At 45.3% G+C, this 20,048-nt stretch overlaps 1 protein-coding gene across 3 annotated transcripts; it reads right to left on the bottom strand.

Moving 5' to 3' along the window:
• Window positions 1–6,824: 6,824 nt before the first annotated feature.
• LOC136626108 (uncharacterized) lies at window positions 6,825–19,817 on the bottom strand. Of its 3 annotated transcripts, none has more exons than XM_066600868.1 (7): window positions 19,703–19,817; window positions 18,123–18,335; window positions 14,889–15,002; window positions 11,703–11,759; window positions 10,677–10,904; window positions 9,230–9,346; window positions 6,825–7,780 (listed from the first exon to the last, which is right to left on the bottom strand). In XM_066600868.1, the coding sequence occupies exons 2-7, from the start codon at window positions 18,324–18,326 to the stop codon at window positions 7,718–7,720; spliced, it is 783 nt and encodes a 260-aa protein (XP_066456965.1). In that variant the 5' UTR covers window positions 18,327–18,335; window positions 19,703–19,817; the 3' UTR covers window positions 6,825–7,717. The 3 variants fall into 3 exon arrangements, with proteins under 3 accessions (XP_066456965.1, XP_066456966.1, XP_066456968.1); XM_066600869.1 differs by having other exon boundaries at window positions 19,707–19,808; XM_066600871.1 differs by lacking the exon at window positions 19,703–19,817 and adding an exon at window positions 18,789–18,878.
• Window positions 19,818–20,048: the final 231 nt, after the last annotated feature.

The following is a 20,048-nucleotide window of genomic DNA, read 5'->3' as shown; positions in this document are numbered from 1 at the left end:
TCTGGAGACCCAGGATGCCGCTTACAATTGTCACGGGAATTAGTGGAGACTTGACCAGAGAAAACGTTGGGAGTCAGTGAAAGTACGTGACTGCCACAGCCAATCAGAGGCTACAGCGTCACATCCCCAAACTCCTTGCATCATGGCTCCCAGGATATGAGCGCTGATGCTAAGAGTGCAGATGGTGACGCTGCAGCAGTTGCAAAGAAGTCTCTGCCAATAGCAGAGAATATACCCTCATTTTTCATTTTACCCAGGGCCCAGCTTCGGGGACAAAGGTTTTGTTCCAATGACAAAACCCCTTTAAGGATTACAATAATACATATTGTTTTACTGGACTATTAGTTTAGGGATAATTCTCTGTGGCGTGCTACATGGCTATCAGTTCAAAGGCATAATTTAATCACCCTCATAGGGAACTTGTCAAAATTTTGAGTCCCGCCCCTAAAAGCGCATCCTCCTGTTATATTTGGTGTGGTCAAGAATGGGGTCTGGGTGTGACCAGGAGCGGGGCATAGGAAAAGTGCTGCAAACCTTTACCTATCCCTCTTTCCCTCTCTGTAAGGTTGGGAGGTATGCCTTTCCCACCCACCATACATGATCTGCAGTATCACAGAATCCATTGCATCAGTCAATCGTAACACCCTACATGTATGGCAGGAACTTGACTACAGGCTCCGTGTGAGTTGAGTGACAAAGTCACATTGACCACCTCCTTTTTGATGTTGTACAATAAAACTTCTTGAGTTTCTGTTTCCATTGATATCAAGTTTACGTGTCCGAATATTATTAAATGTGACTTATGAGCATTTCAAATCAGGAAGATCATTTGTAATAACCCTGTACAGATTTCGCTGTCCAATCTGCGACAGAACTTCGGTCCCATATGGCTGTATACTAACACAAGGATGATCTTTCTTTTCTGTTATGCTGCAGTGATTCTTCAGGCTTCCTTCTTCATCTTAGTAAATATTTGCCATCCCGGTTTGGATGAACACAATGCGTCTCGTTGAAAGCTAAACTATGACGAGTTCTTCCAGTTATACTGACATGATGAGGGAATGCTAGAAGGCTTATGAGATGGTGATGATGGGACAGAACACTCCTTATGTCTCAAGCCGCTACGAAATGTTCCATTAGGAAGAACCGGAGAAGATCTCGGAGCATGGGTCATGGAACATGGAGCACTTGAAATGGTTTGTCTAGGAATGGCATAGAACAGTTGCTGTCGGGGCAGCCAGTGGAAACCCATCCTATCTCTTCCAGGCATGCGTGGCTGAATGTGGACATAATAAAGAACACGGCTGTTTACATGTGAGTAATTTACTGCTTTGCATCCTGCTCTACCTTTGAAGTTGATATACTGCGTAAAAGCGTCAGTCCGGCATGCACCCCATATGAGCTTATCTTTCCTGGACTGCCTATTTTACGCACCGCTAAATTACCCATGTGAACAAATACATTAGGATCCAATGCTTCCGATGGGAGAACTTATGTGCAGACTGGAGAAGAAAGCAGGCAGACCCCAATACTACCTGGAACAGTTCAGCATTATGCCATGGCCCCAACTCCAGGCTATCCATGAATTTGCTCAGTGTAATGTAGGGCCTTTTTAATCGGGCCGATAAAACATTTAGATTACTACATCCAGCGCAGACTGAACGGCGAACAAGAATTAGTTCGCTTCTCGTTCGTCATTCAGTTTCTGCATGCAAGAAACTGAATGCATCGGAAGTGTAAACAGGCAGTTGTTCATCCATCAATGACTGCCTGTTTACAGTGAATAGAAGCGGGTGGCCGGAACGATCCTTGGGCTGCTTCCCCCTCATTTAGTCAGCGATCGTTTCTGTGTAAAAGCACAGAAATGATCATCGCTGGGACTACCTATTGGGCATCTGCGTCCGACAAGCTGTCCTGGGTAATAGGGCCCTAATGAATTCTCCTGTCCTAGGATGCATTTCCTTAGGAACAAAAGCTATCCCCGAGTCACTGCTCCAAATCTCCATCATAGTCAAAAAGGGACGCCTTCACCAGGTTCATGCTGCCCAAACCAGGTATGTACATTGCGATTATGTCTTTTGAGGCAAATAAGGAAGATGGAACAATACCTCTGCAGCGCCACCTACTGGATGGCAGCATTCCTGCAACTCAGTGTCCGACCCTTTATACAAGAGTTTCAAAATAAGACAGGCGCACTCTTATACATATCTGTCCTGGGTTCAAGGTACCTGTGGTTTGGGCAGTATGAACCTGGTGATTCCTTTTTAAGGGACATTTTGACTCCAGGCACCACTAGAGGGAACTTACAGCATACTTTTTAACGGAGTTAGTAGAATGAACTCTTAACAGCCCCTAGAAGCCGGGTGAAGAAATTTCACATTTTATTCTAAGAGGATCTCCAGCACTGTATGAGCACAGAAGTTCCTATTTTAAAAAAGGGGAAAAAATAAAGTTACTGTATATACTGCAATGCCGTCTATATCTCACCAATTTGAGGCTATGGCAAGTGTTACAAAGACATTTGGCCTTATGAATATAATATATTCAGCTTTATTCTCAGAAACAATACTTAAAAAGAACCACTCCGGAAAAAACAATTATATTCCCCATGCCTGCCTCCTCTCCTGATCGCCTGTAACACTCTGGAGGTCTCCTCAGTGTATTGCAGTCACTTCTATGCAGTGCAGGCCCCTGCCTGAGGCTGCTCAGCCAACATCTCGAGGCTGAGATTTTTCTTTTCTTAACTTTCAAGCAATCACATGATGCATTAGCACTAGAGATGAGCGAGTATACTCGCTAAGGCACATTACTCGAGCGAGTAGTGCCTTAGCCGAGTATCTCCCCGCTCGTCTCTAAAGATTTGGGGGCCGGAGCGGGTGACAGGTGAGTTGCGGCGGGGAGCGGGGGGGAAAGAGGAGAGGGAGAGAGGGAGAGAGAGATCTCCCCTCCGTTCCTCCCCGCTCTCCCCGGCCCCCGAATCTTTAGAGACGAGCAGGGAGATACTCGGCTGAGGCACTACTCGCTCGAGTAATGTGCCTTAGCGAGTATACTCGCTTATCTCTAATCAGCACAGCATTAGCTGAAGTTATACCATTTATGCCTGCTGGGGGACAGTTTAGTTTTAATTACCTTCTAAATAAGCTACAGCCCATAAGTATACAGGCAGAAGGATGATCTCCTCTATTATAACTGTGTGACAGGAGCTGTGTGATCATCAGTAACTGTGATAGGACTGCATATGTCCCTCTCTAGACCATTTGTGGTAGAGCTCATGTAATATCACAAAGAATGAAATGGACTAAAAAATGAATTCATAACCCCAAATAAATCGGAGCTGGTCAGAACTGAGATCACATGACTATCTGAGGAAACAGCAAGTCAGGAGTCTCAGATAGAAACAACAACCAAGGTAACACTAACTGACATATACACCAAAAATGAATGAAAAAGTGGAGCGGAGTGGCCCTTTAACTGAATATGTGACTTTGTGTAATCTGACTGTCCATTTAGTGGCCTTTATAAAAAATTTTGTATGACATTTACCAAAACAATTTGTTGTTAACCACTTACCCCCCAAGCCAGTTTTAGCCTATGTGACCAAGCCCAATTTTTTAAATCAGACGTGGTTTTGCTTCATGTGGTACTACCCTGTTTCCCTGAAAAAAAGACATACCCTGAAAATAAAGACATACCATGACTTTCCAGAATTATTGAGGATGCAAAATGATTTTTCAGGCTTTTTGAGGATGCTTGAAATATAAGCCCTACTCCAAAATTAAGCCCTGCTAACAGTTAATTAAAAAAGTCAATTTAAATAGTGTCCAGGCAGCTATACATGTAAAAAAAAAAGTTAAACCTTTTTGAACAAAAATTAATATAAGACACTGTCTTATTTTTGGGAAAACACGGTAGCTTTGGAATGCTATTACTTAAGTGATTCTGTGATGATTTTTTCGTGGCACATTTTGCTTTCTATTCGTGGTAAATTTTGTTGGTATGTTTTGCATTTAAGAAAAAAAAACGTGGAAAAATTTGCAATTCTGCTCAAAATAGGTAATAAATATCTGTTACATGTGGTAAGACTAACATTTACCATATAGCCACGTTGTCAGTATCATTTTTTCAACTTTTTATGAGATGAGCTGCCTTACTTCTGAAATGGAGGGGAGGGCACAGCAGTGCTTTATAACAGTGATGGCAGTCACAGCCATCACATGTCTAGAGACAATGCTGATTGATGGGTCTTCAGGCAAAGCTCTGAGATCTGAGCTGTCTCGGATCATGGAGCTTCTGCAAAGCTGAGGTACTCTAGGGCAGTGTTCCCCAACTCCAGTCCTCAGGGACTGCCAACAGGTCATGTTTTCAGGATTTCCTCAGTATTGCACAGGTGATGTAATTATTGTCGGTGCCTCAGACATTGCCACAGGTGTTCTTACTATAGGATATCCTGAAAACATGACCTGTTGGTGGTCCCTGAGGACTGGAGTTGGGGACCCCTGCTCTAGGGGGAACTCTCTGCATGGAAGTTTAAAAAAATCCCTGTAGAGACAGATAAGGACTGCCTGGACATTTATAGTCTATGGGAGGTCATGAAATGGTTTAAAAAAGTGAACACCTCAAGGGCATCTTCACACTGGCAAGAAAATCATGTCCTATCTTTCTGCGATATCGCCTATTTAAAGTAATGGGAGAAGATCACGATCCCCTGCTGCAGATGTGACAGCTGCAGCAGGGGATTCCTTCATTCAAGGCTTTCACCTTGTTTTCAATGGGGCTGGCAGCAGAAGCAGCGCCGGCCCCATTGAAAACAGCGATTCCTTCATCCCCACGGGAAGTCCCCTCATCACTCAACACTGCAACAGCAGCGACAGGGTGTTCAATGATGAGGGGACTCCCCGTTAGGATGAAGGAATCATCGCAATGTTCTCACTATATTTTCAATGTGGCCAGCGCTGCTACTGCCAGCTGCATTGAAAACAAGGTGAAGCCCCTGGATGAAGCTACAGCAGGGAATCGTGATCTTCCCCCATTGCTTTCAATGGAGCCGGCACTGCTGCCACCCCATTGAAAGCAATGGAATGAAGGGATTCCCCGCAGTGATACGAGGCCGTTTTCACAGGAAAAACGCCTCACATTCAGGGGTTCATTAGAAGGTTTGAGAGTGATATTAGGCCGTGAATCACAGCCCGATGCCACTCTCGCCACTATGCAGGAACCCTCAGGGTACTTCACACATAGCGGAAAAGCAGTGACAAAAATGCATCCTAAATGCACGCCATTGCTGCAGGTACGCAGCAGATTTCACTCCCTTAAATTGAAAAGGGTCAGAAGTCAAGACAGGATCGCACACACTCCCTGAATTTACAAGAGTTGGCTGATGCTTCTATTACTGATATTCACAACGTTTTGGTCCCCTCTCACACTTCTCCAGTATCGCCCCGCCAGTCGCTCCACAATTGTATTTCTATTGTTTAACAGCGGACTCCAATATCTTCGCATTTTACTTAATAAAGGGCTACACTGCCCAAAACATAGCATGAATATACTGTGAACATATGATACATCTGTAATAGAAGCATTAAGCAACGTCTGCAAATTCAACAAGTGTGTACAATCGTGTCTTGACTTCCAAGGCCGTGTCAGTGCGTCCTTGGGATTTTGCACCACGCTAGTGTCAATTGGGATAGGGCTGCCGATCTATGAAAGGTTGAAGTCAGTTATGACTCCGCAACAAAAAGTGCGCTTTTGGACCGATTTTTGTCATGGTTTTGATACCTTTTATACGTAACGGAAAATTCTATCAATTTACATGTTTTTCCACCTATAGCATACAAGCCCTATGCCCTCGCCTTTCTGGCATCTACCCAGCAGTCCTCTGTTCTGAAGTTTGTGTTAGGCCTCATGTCCACAGGGAAAATCAGGCCCGCCGCGGATTCTTCATGTAGAATCCGTTGTGGGTCCCTCCTGCACCACGGACATGAGGCCTAAAAATCTGAATAAACTCACCTGCTCCGGACGATGCGGATCTTCCTTCCTTCGCGGCCGGATCTTCTTGCCTCGGCCCAGCTAATGTGCTCAGCACGCCGGCAGCGTGCCGCGCCGGGCACGTCTGCCGGGCCGAAGAAAGAAGATCGGGCCGCAAAGAAGGGAAGAACCGCATCGTCCGGAGCAGGCGAGTTTAATTCTGGTACGGGTCTCCCGTGGATCCGGACAGGCTCCATAGGCTTCAATAGAAGCCTGCGGGAGCCGTCCCTGCGGAAGACCCGCTCGAAAATAAAGCATGTCCATTTTTTTTCCCGCACGCGGATCCGCACTTGAAGGGAAAAATGACATTCGCAGGTATTTAACTACCCGCGGGTATCCAATGCATCCCTATGAGGCGCGGATCCGCGTGCGGGAAAAACGCTGCGGATTTTAAGCCCGTGGGCATGAGGCCTTAGGCCTCATGTCCACTAGCAAAATGGAATTGCAGATTCCGCAGCGGATTTTGCCCCTAGGGAATCATTGGCCATCAGCGGTCCATTAAATTGATTTTTGCACCCGCGGATGGCATTTTAATAGAATTGCGTTTTTCACGCGCGGGAGAAAAAAAAACGCGGCATGCTCCATTTTACCGCGGATTCCGCGCGGATCGGCCACATTGCTATCACATTGATAGCAATGTGTGCGGATATCTGCATGCAAAAAAATACCATTTAAAGCAAATATGCGCGGAATCTGTTGCGGAAATCCGCGGCAGATTCTGCGCGGGTTGTATTTTTCTAGTGGACATGAGGCCTTATACTTGGTTCCATAAAAGTTAGCGCTTTAAATAAAACTGCAGATTGAAGGTGTGTAAAAATCGAGATCCTTTATTATATAAGGCAATACAAGCAGTGATACATTGCTTCACAAGAATAGCATTGATTATGATAAGAGTGCCAACATGAAGCGATGGAGAACATGAGGAACATCCGGCTACTGGAATGAATACATTCTGACACCGATGGTATTTGGCAGAGAGTTACCCTCCCACCACAAATGACATGAGAAAATGCAACGGCGTGGCAGGGTTGGTGGATCCTGCAACGATCATATGGGTGCGATATGGCATAAATTTCAACATAACACACATTTAAGCCTCAGCACATATATGCTACATAGTCTCTTGGCCTGGTGGAAATGCCAGAAGCTGCATGCAAAATGCACGCCGGTAGACCAATTAGTATTGAAATGCATACCGATAGAGATCCAGCAGCAGAGTCCAACTTTACTCTTGCCCATCTCCTAATCTGACTTGCACCCCCTCTAGTGATGACCTAACAGGTAGGCTTGTTGATAATCTGCCATAGGATCTTATTTTGTACCAGATCATCAAGACTTCAATAACACTGGGTGTGGGATTACTAAATCTTTTTTCCTGTGTTCATTTATTTGAAACAAGCATTAGAATAAGGATCACTTGCGCCACCTATAGGTGATGAAGTTTGAAATGCATGAATGAAATGGATGTATTATGGGATCTAAAGCAATAAAAAGTGAAGTCGATACTGCAAAGGGTCTATGACCCAAGTGTTTGTCTTTAAATGGCAAGAAGTAGTAGTTCTATCAGAAGGTGCAAGTATGATAAATATTAGGACCATAGCGATTAATGACATAAGCTAGAGCAAGTCTTACATTATAGGCTTTGACAGCTAGCACATGAATAGTGGATTCTGCATAGAAGATAGTCTTCTCCTTAGACAATGATGTCATCATCAGGACTTGGTTTCAACAGAGGATCATCTATTTCCTCAGTTCTCTGCAAAAGATAGCACACAAACTCTTACCACAATAGTGCCAATACATGAAAAACCAGGACGGAGGTCTACATAATGACCTTCCCACACCTAGGCATCAGGACACCAACAGAACTAAGGCGGGGTTCACGCGTGATGGAACATCAGCTGCCTTTATAGTAGCATCAAAGCAGATGAGATTTTGAAAGTCTTGTCTACACACTTCGGGAAAGAGCTGTAGAAAAACTGACATGGGGCGGAGCGGAGGGGGGGGGGGGGGGGAATATAATCCGCAGCATGTCAATTGTATCGGCATTTATGCTGGCGAAGTTCAGCTCTTCTCAATGAGGGGGTGAATTCTGCATCAAATGGTGTGGATTTTGAGGCAGACTCTCCTATAAGGATCTGCAGCAGGATGGGCGCAGTAGATCCACCCCGTGTGAACCCAACCTAGAACGGTGACAGAAGGCACACAAGTTATTCTAACGGTTTGGTTAACAATCCTGGATTGCAGTCTGTATTCCTTCCTAAAAACGTGCCCCCAGGAGGGGCAGGATGGGCGCTGATGGAACACATTCGGAAAGAACTGCTATGGGCACCAGCACCCTGGGACCCTGAAGATCTGCATGCTAGGCAGCTGCATAACTATTCGGAAAGTCGCATCTTTTTTCACCAATCCCTAATACGTGCATGTTGGAGGTGCAGGGGTAGGTAAGAGGTGGGCTTGGAAGCCAGCTGACCACAGCTGGAGTCAACTGTCGTAGTTAACCATTTATATTCTGCTGTCAATTCTAAGAGCAGTATTTAAATGGCAGGGAGCTCCCCCTGTCTCTTGGCTGGCCAAGTCCTCATATGACTGGCGACGGAGTGAAAAAAAAAAAAGTTATAGCTCTTGATTTAAAAACTGGCAATAAGGTGGGAAAACTCCTGTAAACTTTAAACAAACCACACAAAAGACAGTTATCACCTACCCACAGGATAGACAATATATGGCTGATTACTGGAAACCCCACCGAACCTGGGAATGGCACAACCTGAATGCCCCATGTGAACGAAGTGGCACTGTGCCTGTCTGATCATCGCTCCTCTATGGGATGGAGGAAGACAGCCGAATGAAAAGGTCTCCCTCAGTCACATTGGGCATTAAGGGTGTTTAGTTCTCAGCTGGGGGTCCAGCCACTAGGACCTTGCTTAAGGCCTCAAGTCGGCAGGCAGATTGGATTCGACCCTGCCGCAACCGAGGACACTGTAGAGGTCTTCTATTTTCTTCCATGCAGAAATCCTGGCTGGCGCGTGGCCGCATATACGCAGTGGAGGTAGCATTGTATAAGTATGATCATGCTGCGGCAATTTGGAAGGTAACATGATGCAATATTCTGCTATTCCTATAGAAGGTCAGAAGGAATTGATGAATGTGTTGCCCACTGCAGGATCACCACCGTTAGGTAGTAATGTAATATTATAGTACTTACCTCCAGTTTACAGGAACAGCAAAATGACTTCACTCGAAGTCCCACACTGGGGATGGCGAGGCAGAGACCCCAGATCATCATCAGCAAGCTTATAATTATCAAGCCCTGTTTCAGTGCCTGGAAGTAAGAATACAGTCATTGACATACACAACCACTGGAGGTACACGGCTGCAGTACAGTGGGCACATTTGCTGGGAATTGTCACATGGCATCAAAACCCCGATAGCTGCTCATGGGTATCTGACAGCTTCACACTGCGAAAATGAAATCGGGTAAATCGCATTGAAGCGGATAGAATTTTTGCAAACTGCTGGATTATTATTTTGTGGCAAATAACGCCGTAACCAGATATGTGACTTTGTCGTCGCAGCTTGTGTATAGTGTGTGTGGGAAAATATGTACCAAACATACATGCAGATTGTGCAGGGATACTCAGAATGCAAAACGCAAAATCCGTACTATTATTACTGCGAAAGTAACTCTGTCACCTTTTCACGGCTAAACAGCTGCAGTGATATTGATGACATATGGCAGGTAGATAGCTGGCATATGAAGGACATGCGCTACGTTTTATCCCGAACATTTATACAGTTCTCCAGGGAGCGCGACAGGACAGATTTATTTGGTGATGTGCAGGTGCACCTCCGCTCCGCCGCCGTGCAGCAAGGTAGAGGTGAAGGCGGTGCACATCACAAGCTATGCCTACATCTCAGGCAGATATGCAAATTATTATATGAACGGTCTTGCCACTTGAGGCCCTAAAAGTGGTTCCACCCTTGGCCTATAAAAGGCTCTCGGAGGCTCATTGTGTGTAGTGGACATCATCTTCCGCTTGTATAGAGCTTGTTGAACACTAGACGCCTCTACGATGCAGAGAAGAGATTTCAGACAGTGAACAGAGTTTGAGAGGAAGGAGGGGGGGGGGAAATTATGGGAAAACAAGAAGCTTGGTGTTCGTACCGACGAATTGCCCACCCCTGGGCCATTCTGACCAGACTGTAAGGAGGTGTTGGGACCAGTGGATGTGTGTCACAGGAATGCCTCCACAACATTGTCACACTTCCGTGGCTGCCCGGTTGCCAGATGTATCACCAATAGAACATGTATGGGACCATCTAGGACAGCCTACTAGTTTGCACGATCTAGAGGCTGAGTAACAGCAAATGTGAACTGATGTGCTGCAGGCTACTAAACGCAACCTGTACCAAGATACTAGAGCCTCCATGCCCACTTGTATCACACCTTGTATCTAAGCTAGAGGCAGTACAACAGGGTACTAGAGCCTCCATGCCCACCCATATCACATCTTACATCCAAGTTAGAGGCGGTACAACAGGGTACTAGAGCCTCCATTGCATTTGATTCAAACAACTCCTAGGCACTTGATCTTTTTTCTGGCAGTGTGTGTAAATATTATATATATATCGCGAGTCAAACAAATGATAACCTCGTATCTTTGCAGTTGAGTGATACATCTCTGCAGGTCATAATCACGTCCGTTGTCATAACGTGGAAACCTTGTTGCTCTGTCGTAATAGCGATCTCCAAGAAGATCAGAGCAGATTTGTTCACTTGGAGCAGTCCATGGTGGATACTGAATATCATTAGCAGTTATGACCGTTCCCGCAATGGAGACACCAAAGTTGACCAACAGGGAAATGAAGGCAAGTGCCATCTAGGGAAGCAAACAACACCAAACAAAAATAGTAAGCATTACAGAGTGTACAGTAAGGCCGGTCTCACACAACTAGATTTTAATTGTGGAATCCGCGAGCATCACCGGTGTGGACAATCCGTGGCATTTCACACACGTTGAAAGAAAGAACATTTGCATATCTGCTCAGATGAGCGGATAGCGATTTCCGCGAATGGCTTTAAAAATTGGAACATGTTCTATTTTGTGCGGAATCTGCATGAATGACTTCTATTAAGACAGTCTGACCCGCAGCCCATCATCGCCTTGCGACGACACAGGAAAAATAAGTAAACTGTACCGCGCATGACTAACACGAGCGCCCATGGTCATCCGCAATACAGAAAAACAAAAGTATGCAGGGTCGCCAGCCAGGGTCAGAGCCGGATTCCGCTGTGGGCTCTCGCATGCGCAATCTGAATCATCGGTGTGAGACCGGCCTAAGTTATTGACATGCTATCTAATGCCTTGTAGAAGCCTCAACCGATTCCCCTAAACTATAAGACTCCGGCTAAAATCCCCTTAACTAACAGCGGAAAAATTCTGCTGGGGATTTGGGTCACGCCGTGAATTTTTCGAATCCGCAGCACGCTCTAATTTGTTGCAGACATTTCACTGCAGATACCATTCATAGCAGCGTAAGGAGTGCGGCTAAATCCAAACCAAAGTTCCATGCCCGTTCCACCGCCGATTTTGGTAGGCAGACAGCAGAAACGTGTGTAACAGTAACCCAAGGTGGCACGAACCCTTGCAGATCAGTAAAGAAGAGCCAATACTTACCCAACATGCATTCGGAAACTTGTACGCCACAAGGTTCAGTATTCCGGAAACAAGGAACTAACAACAAATAGACAAAAAGTTAAGAGTTTTTCAGACGAGGCAAGAAATGGACTTACAATTGGAGATGAAGCGTTATTACTAGAGATGAGCGAGTATACCGCTAAGGGCAATTGCTCGAGTGAGCATTGCCCTTAGCGAGTACCTGCCCGCTCGGGAGCAAAGATTCGGCTGCTGGCGGGGAGCAGCGGGGAGGAACGGAGGGGAGATCTCTCTCTCCCTCTTTCCCCCCCACTCCCCCATGCTGACTGCCGCAACTCACCTGCCGAACCTTCTCTGCCAAGCGGGGAGATACTCGCTAAGGACAATGCTCGATTGAGCAATTGTCCTTAGCGAGTATACTTGCTCATCTCTAGTTATTACACAGGGCAATATTCGTTCAGCATCCCGCAAGTATCGGAACTATTACAGTCCTGAGTAAACAGGCAGTCTTTCATCTATGATTGACTGCCTGTTTACTGTGAATGGAGGCAGGGCGGGCTGAAACGGTGCCCATCCCACTCCACCTCCAGTCACGAGCGGTGCTTGTTCCTGTGTAAAAGCACAAGAATGGACCATCGCCGGCTAGACCGGTCTGGCATCTGCACCAGATCGGTCATCCCATGTAAGGGTATATTTATAAAGGGTAGAAATGCTGCGGAATGTCCAAACCGCTAATTCAACGGCATTACTGCATCCAAAACAGAGTCTTGCATCACTGTTGCCCGCGATTTTATAGGACGATAGACAATAGGAGTTTCTAATGTTAAAAAGTTTATGCATTGCAATACGATAAATTGGAGGCTCCATAGAGAAACATGAAGGAGGGGGGAGGGAAATGAAAAAAATAAATATTCGCAAAATGCAGATAGGGCACGCTGCGATTGCATAAGTGAAAACATCACAAATGGGAATTTAACTACTGAAAAGCATGTTTTTCATAATTCTGCGCTTTCACTCACTCACACATTGCACGAAAATCCATCCATCCGAGCACGCACTCACGCATTGGCTTGACAACTAATTCTCTAACTTCCCGGTGTTTTACAAACTTGAAATTTGGCAGGAGCATTCTTTAGGTTGTAAATAGGAAAAGTAATGGGGACACAACTTCATTCTTCAATTCTAGGCATAAAAAACCATAAAGTCTAGGGAAATGATTTGCATACTGAGGAGAATCTACCTGACCTCCGTGTGCATACACTGAAAGGCTATATACTACATGAGGAAGCGGCCATGGACTGCCGGGATAGAGCATGCCTTTAAGGCTAAGAAAGGGCTGCAATCTCCTGTCTGGGGTTAAATTTGAATTAAAAAAGGGGTGAAATCTGACACAACCATTCTTTAGGTGCTAAATATGAAAAGTAAAGGGGTCACAACTTGATGATTCAATGCCAAGCGCAAAAGTAAGTGCACCCCTATATAATGTAACTTCTTGGTGTCATACAAACATGAAATTTGGCGCGAGCATTCTTTAGGTCCTAAATGAGGAGAGTAGTAGGGGTGGCACATTCTGCAGAGGGACATCGGTACCTGCAGCCTGAAAAGAATCTAACGCTCCTCTAGGTGTATACATATTTTATTCCTTGGTTACTCTAAAGTAACCACAACTTTATAGAAGTTTCTGTGCGAACAACAGGTGAACACCTGGACAAAACTAACTCAGGCGAAGCCGGGTATACCAGCTCGTGCAATATAAAGTACAGAGAGTTGGAAAGTGTTAAACAGAGTTCTATTTACTGCTCTGATCCCCGGCCAGTCTCTTGTCTCCACTCCAAACCTCACTGCCAGACTATGTTTACACTGACTGCATCAGTGACATTCTGTGTACAGACATGACCGCTAAAGTCAATTATTGGCTACAGCAGTGACAGGCGAGTACATAGAACATCACTGCTGCAACCAATGTAAACGCAGACCAGCGGCTAGGGAGGGAGCAGCAGCTCTGTAACGGGACAGAGTTGGACTTTGGCTCCTTTTATACAAAGTGAGTTATTGTTGGCTTATTCGACCTGTTTACACAGGCAGATAAATCGTTCACTTGCAAGTCATTCACATTCACTGTAGCCGTGAATGCGGACGACTAAACGGTGGCTGTTTACACGCAACGATGTCTAAAGAAGGAAATGATTTTTATGCCTGCATAAAGTGAATGAGAAGCAAACAAATTTTTGTTGGTCCTTCAAATTCGCACGATGCAACGATTTTTGGAATGATAGATGTTCTGTGTCATTTTTTTTCTTATTAACCCCTTCTTGCCCTCTGTACTTTTTAACACCTTGGAAAATCTTATGAAATGGATTGGTGGCTTGCAATGGCATATGTAATGCCCTGTAATGGCATATGGACATCTTAGAGGAGGGGGCCATAATAGAGCATTTGAAAGCCGTGAAAGACGACTTCCCCGGGCAAAGATGGCCATTTAATGGAGGTGGGGGGAGGGTCGTAGGGGACTTGAACTTGCAATACTTTACTTATGCAATAAACTTCCATTTAGGTCATTTACATGCTGCTGTCAGAATTGACAGCGGCATTAAAAAGGTAACAGCTACCATCTGAGTTCTCCAATCATAACTGCTGCAGCCAGGCGGCAGCTGTCAAAGTCTCCTAAAGTCTATGGAGTGAGGGTAGCTCCTAAGCCCGCTCTGTAAAAACCCTGCACACATGCACCGTACTTGGAAGGCAGATGTCGCCAAGGGGTTAAGAGAGGGGTTAAGAGTTTGTCGACAGAAGTTAGGGTGTAGTAGGCCTGTCTAAATGAGACCTTAGAGAAAAGGTAAGTTCATGTCTTGGAAACGCAGCCTACAGTTTTGATTATCTGACATAGGCAATATGTTTCTGCTTATTTAGGAATGTACCGCAATAATATTACTAAGTAAAGCTGATATATTCTAACAATAACCCTTTTTTCAAAAGTTAACTCTATGTACTACTAGTTATCAAGTCTTTCCTGCCCATCTAAAAAACAAGAGAGCAAACAGAGAACTTTCTACCTAGTTGTGACAGATTCAATTGCAATACTCTATGTAACCTGCAGGGGCAGTGTAGGGAAACGAGGGCATCAGCATTAATATTAGCAACCCACATTAGATTTCTGACCATTTCCTAACGAGACAAGGGTAGAAAGATTTAAAATATAGTGATACTTACAGGAAATCCTACCCAGAAGTGGACCCTGGAATAAAAGATGCCCAAATGTGGATGTACAACGGCTATAACAACAGCCAACATGACAGAGACCAAACCCAAGGAAATGTAGGCAACCTAAAATAAAAGGAACAGGCATGAGTATATACACTTACTAAGTTAATCACGCTCATCATATATAGCAACTGGGATGACTTGAACATAAACCATAGGACCGAGTAAAAAACTGGAATGGATATTACTTGCCTATGCTGCTGGAAGTTCAGCGCAGTAGAAACACTGAGGTCCTGCACTCACTGGGGTCATCTAAATTGGCTATGTATTGTGAGGTTTCTGGGAGCCTGTGCACCACTAATAGCTATGTGGCATCTGGACTAGACAAACTAAAGCGTACCAGAGTTTAAAAAGTTTTCTAAAACATAACAGGATCTCGTTACTCATTTGCTGCGGTTTGCACTCTGCTTTATGCTTGTAGGTTCTGGTTGTCAGGTAGTTTCCCCCATTTTTTTTTTGCTATTTGCACTCCTCTTTCAGACAGGGAGCGTGCTGCAACCTTTCCATTCTGCCAGTAGTTCACTGTTCTGCATTTCCTTTTCCTCACTTTCCATGCCTCATTGCTCTATCTGGTCCAATCCGCTGGGAGGCAGCATCCAAATACCCACCCTTCTGCTTTCCTAGGATAATTGTATATCTCTGAATGCCTGACTCATTCGGACCAAAAATGGTTAATAAATCCGATTAATGTACACGCAATCGGTACATGTAAACCGACCTTAACATTAAAAAGTCGTTAGAATGACCGAATGTGCACAATAATGGTTACATCTAAATGCAAGCCATCATGCACTTTTTGTTCGTAGTTCACCGGAATTGTTCGTAATTTCAGTCTGAATTATTTAAAAGACGAAAAAAAAAAGGTAGGGGGCGCTCTCACTCCTCATTACGGCTAAACACTCCCTGCTTAGTGTTTCACAAAGTAACGTGAAGAGCTGAGCAAGAAGAGAGTGATTCTCAGTGATGATCTATCTAAACAGGTTGCACGAGCGCAAACCATTGCGGATGAGTTAGCGGTGACGTCAGTGCCTTGTGCGCGGGATCAAATGAGAATCAGATCTCGTAAAAGTAGCATTACAGACGTTAACAGCAGGAGAGCCAGAGAATGAAGACTACGGGCACTGAAGACAGATCTGTCAGCTGGTGATTGCAGGGAGCATAAAGTGAAGATTGGAGCATCTGTAGCTACCGGAGGGGCTTACACAATAGGCAATGAACTGCAGAGGAGCTGGAAGGGAGACCCCTAGTGGCAGCCACTTTAAACTTGATTTACAGTAGTAAAACAAAGTTTTTAAAGTATGTTACAAGACTGATGAGACACACAGGCCATTACTTGATCACAAGTTGTCTGGAAAGTCAGTGCCTCTTTAAGCAACAAGTCCAGGTATCCTCTAGCCATCAGTGGTGATCTGCCCATGGTTACAGCAGCAGGTATGTGCCAATCTCAAGGTAAAGACAAGCAATGTAGTTTCAAGACCGAACGTGCACCCTACTCAAACGGATGCATGCACTATGACCATGCTTAAGTCCTTCTGCACACGGGCATATTTGCACTGCGGAGTCCGCGGCCGTCACCCGCCTCCGTACTCCGCAGCCAATACTGTCCATAGTATTTAATGACAAAATGCCATTTCATCTCCACGAGCGAAAAGCGACTGCGATTTTCCGCTCGCGGAGAAGAAATCGCAGCATGCTGTGATTTTGTGCGGCTTACGCACGGCCGGCTTCCAAGTCAATGGAAGCCGTCTGTCCCGCGGCACTTCCGCAGTGAGTACTGCAGAAGTATTGTGGGATGCGCGTCACCTCAGTGACTCAGCGGCTACTGAGCAGGCGTGATGGAGTGCCGGCAGGCATATCCGCAGCAGTCGCAGAAGACGCCGGACAGGTATGTAGGGGGGTCACTGGGTCGAACTCTCCTGCGGGAATCCCGCATGCGGGGTCTGACCCGCTCGTGTGCAGGAGGCCTATTGAAACAATTGAAGAGGACTGACATCTTTCTTAGGCTGGCTTCACATGAGCGCATGTGTAATTGTGCATGCCTTTTGCACTATAAATACAGCTTTTTTTGCGCACATTGTATTGTTCTTTTTCTGCTCTGCATTTTTTTTTGCACGCAGGACACAAACGCGCTGACTGAAATTGTCAATTCGTCTAATGAGTTCTTTCTCTGGCGGAATTATGCAGCGTTTCACGCATCTCCTTGAGTTTACATTTGCGTACTCCCATTGACTTCTTGGGGACCTTTGGTGCACAAGTTTACAGAAAGATAAAGAAAGTTCTTTTTTTGCACTGAAATGCGTGCGCCAAAATACAGAGATGTGAATGAACCTATTGACTTCCATGGGTTCTATTTTCTGCGTATTGCGTGTGTGGGTGAAGCTGGCCTTAAAGGGGTTTTCCGAACAGTACCTGCTGTCACAGCTGGGATACACCGGGGTGGGAGTGGAAGCCTCTGCTCCGACCCGTGTAGCAGTTCTCATTGAAATCAATGGAAGCCCAGCCTGCAATTACAAGCGCAGGTCCCATTGATTTAGGCAAGAACTGTGCCTGCAATTACGAGTGCTGGCCACTAAACCGGGGTTGGAGCAGCGGCCTCTGCTCCGTCCCTGGCTGTGACAACAGACAGTGCTTGGAAACCCCTTTAATATTTTTTTTTTGTGGACTACTTTGAATCTGTAGTTTCAAACTTTGTTCCCAACATTAAAAAGGGGGTTGTCCCACCAAATTGGGGATCGCTATCCTACTGGTAGGTGTCTAACTGCTGGGAGAAGCATAAGACAGCGGTCAAGCATGCAAACGAATACTGCATTCATGTCAATGGGACTACCAAAGATAGCTGAGCGCTTATACACGGCCATCTCTGATGGTCCCACTGAAGTGAATGGAGTGTTAGGGCGTATGCTTGGCCGCCGCGCCATTCATTCAGGACCGGTTCACTGGATTTTATGTATCCATTTTTAATCCTTTACAAAGCAGATGACCGGCTCACCTTACGCCGTACGCCATTATCACCGCTCATCACTTGATAGACCATGAACGCTAAAGAGGAGCCCATAGGTTCTGTAGACCGCGTGAGATGTACAGACCAGGAAGAAGTTACAAACACTTCATTAATAACTACTACAGCTGCTAATCCACTCATCAATGAGCAGGTTAGGGTTAAACAAGCAGAAGAGGCTTTACCCCAAAGCCCAGGTGCCCCACGGAAGCAGTCCTACGGGCGGGCGCGGCTTTTGGTTCACTTCTCTTCAAGTCCCGTAAGAAGCGAAGAGCATCCAACAAGCAGTCGAAGGCAGAGCGCTGGTTAATATTGATGTGGACCACGGTCCCCTCCGCCGTCTCGTAGGACACTTTGCCATCTTCGGTCTTTACGGCGCCGATCTGCATTGTTCCGACCTTGCGAGAAAAGAAAAAAAAATTATATATATATATATATATATATATATATATATATATATATATATATATATATGACGAAAGCACTGACTCACTGACTCGCCACCAATTCTCCAACTTCCCGATGTCGTAGAAACATGAAATTTGGTGCAAGCATAGATTATATCCAAAATAGGAAAAGTAAAGGGGTCCCAAGTCAATTATTCAATTCTAGCGCAAAAGAACTAGCGTCCAAATTTTACGTACGGAATCTAATTCTCTCACTTCCCGATGTCATAAAAAACGTGAAATTTGGCATGAGCATTGAATATGCCATAAATAGGAAAAGCTAATGGGTCCCAACTCAATTATTCAATTCTAGCGCAAAATAACTAGTGTCCAAATTTTATGTACGTAATCTAATTCTCTCACTTCCCGATGTCATTTTATATAAGGGGAATGTCGCATGGTTACCTCCCCGTGGTGTTTCCTGGGTAACGCAGAGAACCATGCAAAATGGTGAACATATGTTTTTCCGGGATCTCTAAAGTAACCACGACTTCATAAGATTTCTGTGTGAACAACAGATAAATACCAGTAGTGTAATATATATATATATATATATATACATATACACACACACACACACACATAGTATATCTCAATGCATCAAAGTTGCCTGAATTTAAAGGGATTGTATCAAAGACAACTTAACACGATTCCAAGAATGGGAGCCGCAGCGAAGGCAACTGTCACTCCAAGCTGACGTCACTACTGCGGGCGAGCGTAGCACGGAGAAGGGGATAAGGGAGCCTCCGACCTTGGGATCAGAAATTAAAGAGAAAAAAAAAGGGAAGAGGGGTTATGGAATTTTCTTTTCCTTCACACCTCCCCTACCCCCCCCCCCCCCCCAAAAAAAAATGATGCATTTAGAGGGGCTTCCAATACCCAAAACTACATTTAAAAAAATATTCTCACCACAGCGCCGGACCGACGATTCTGCAGTCCGGCATCTGACAGGTGACACCACCCAGGATGGTGACGGCCAGCAAGCTTGTCATGTGGGTTTCTAACACAGAAGCCCCAAAGCAGGTTTACAGGACATCACTTATAATGACCCGCCCTGCCGCACATTATAAAGAGGCCAGAAAACCCCCTAACAAAAAAAACACAACTTGTGCTGCAGAAAAGCAAGCAGGGCAGCAGAAAAGTTAAGAAATGATGGCCCTTAAAGAACTATTAAAAAAAGGTATGGCTCTGGAAAGACAACAAAAAAGAAAGATGGGCCTATCACTAAGGGGTTAACAGAGCGCATGCGCACATCAGAAGTAAGAAGGGCTAATCCTTCACATTCAGTCCGCTTGTATCTATTCACCTCCATTCCATACCTGCCTCACTGCGTACTGGAGGTCTGACGTCAGAGGTGACGTAGCTTATTCTTATCAGTGTAGGCGTGGTCACAGCTGCTCTGTAAGCGCTGGAGTGTATGGGCTCCTAAGTGGTGTGATGACGTAATGTCACGTGGTACAGGTCACATGCCGGCCGTTCTGGAAGGGATGGGGGCTTACCTTAGCCATCTCTAGGACAGCCGTCTATTTGTCAGCACTGGGAGGGACGTGTTTGCCCCCTAGTGGTCGGGTCCAGAACAATCCTAGTATTTAGCTGTTTCATAGGGACTGGGCTAAGTCCCTTTTTCTGTAAGAACCTGCTTATTATCTTAACCCCTTAGTGACT

This window comes from Eleutherodactylus coqui, chromosome 4, assembly GCF_035609145.1.
Source record: "Eleutherodactylus coqui strain aEleCoq1 chromosome 4, aEleCoq1.hap1, whole genome shotgun sequence".
NCBI lineage: Eukaryota > Metazoa > Chordata > Amphibia > Anura > Eleutherodactylidae > Eleutherodactylus > Eleutherodactylus coqui.
This window is presented reverse-complemented; position numbering and strand designations above follow the sequence as displayed.

What these genes read in the sequence shown, in the direction of transcription:
- LOC136626108 (XM_066600868.1), bottom strand. Translation starts at nt 18,326, where the DNA reads ATGCAGATCGGCGCCGTAAAGACCGAAGATGGCAAAGTGTCCTACGAG. An exon ending in TGGGGCACCTGGGCTTTGGG is followed by an intron (nt 15,003 to 18,122) that starts GTAAAGCCTCTT and finishes CTTTTATTTTAG; the next exon opens with GTTGCCTACATTTCCTTGGG. An exon ending in GCTGTTCCTGTAAACTGGAG is followed by an intron (nt 7,781 to 9,229) that starts GTAAGTACTATA and finishes TATCTTTTGCAG; the next exon opens with AGAACTGAGGAAATAGATGA.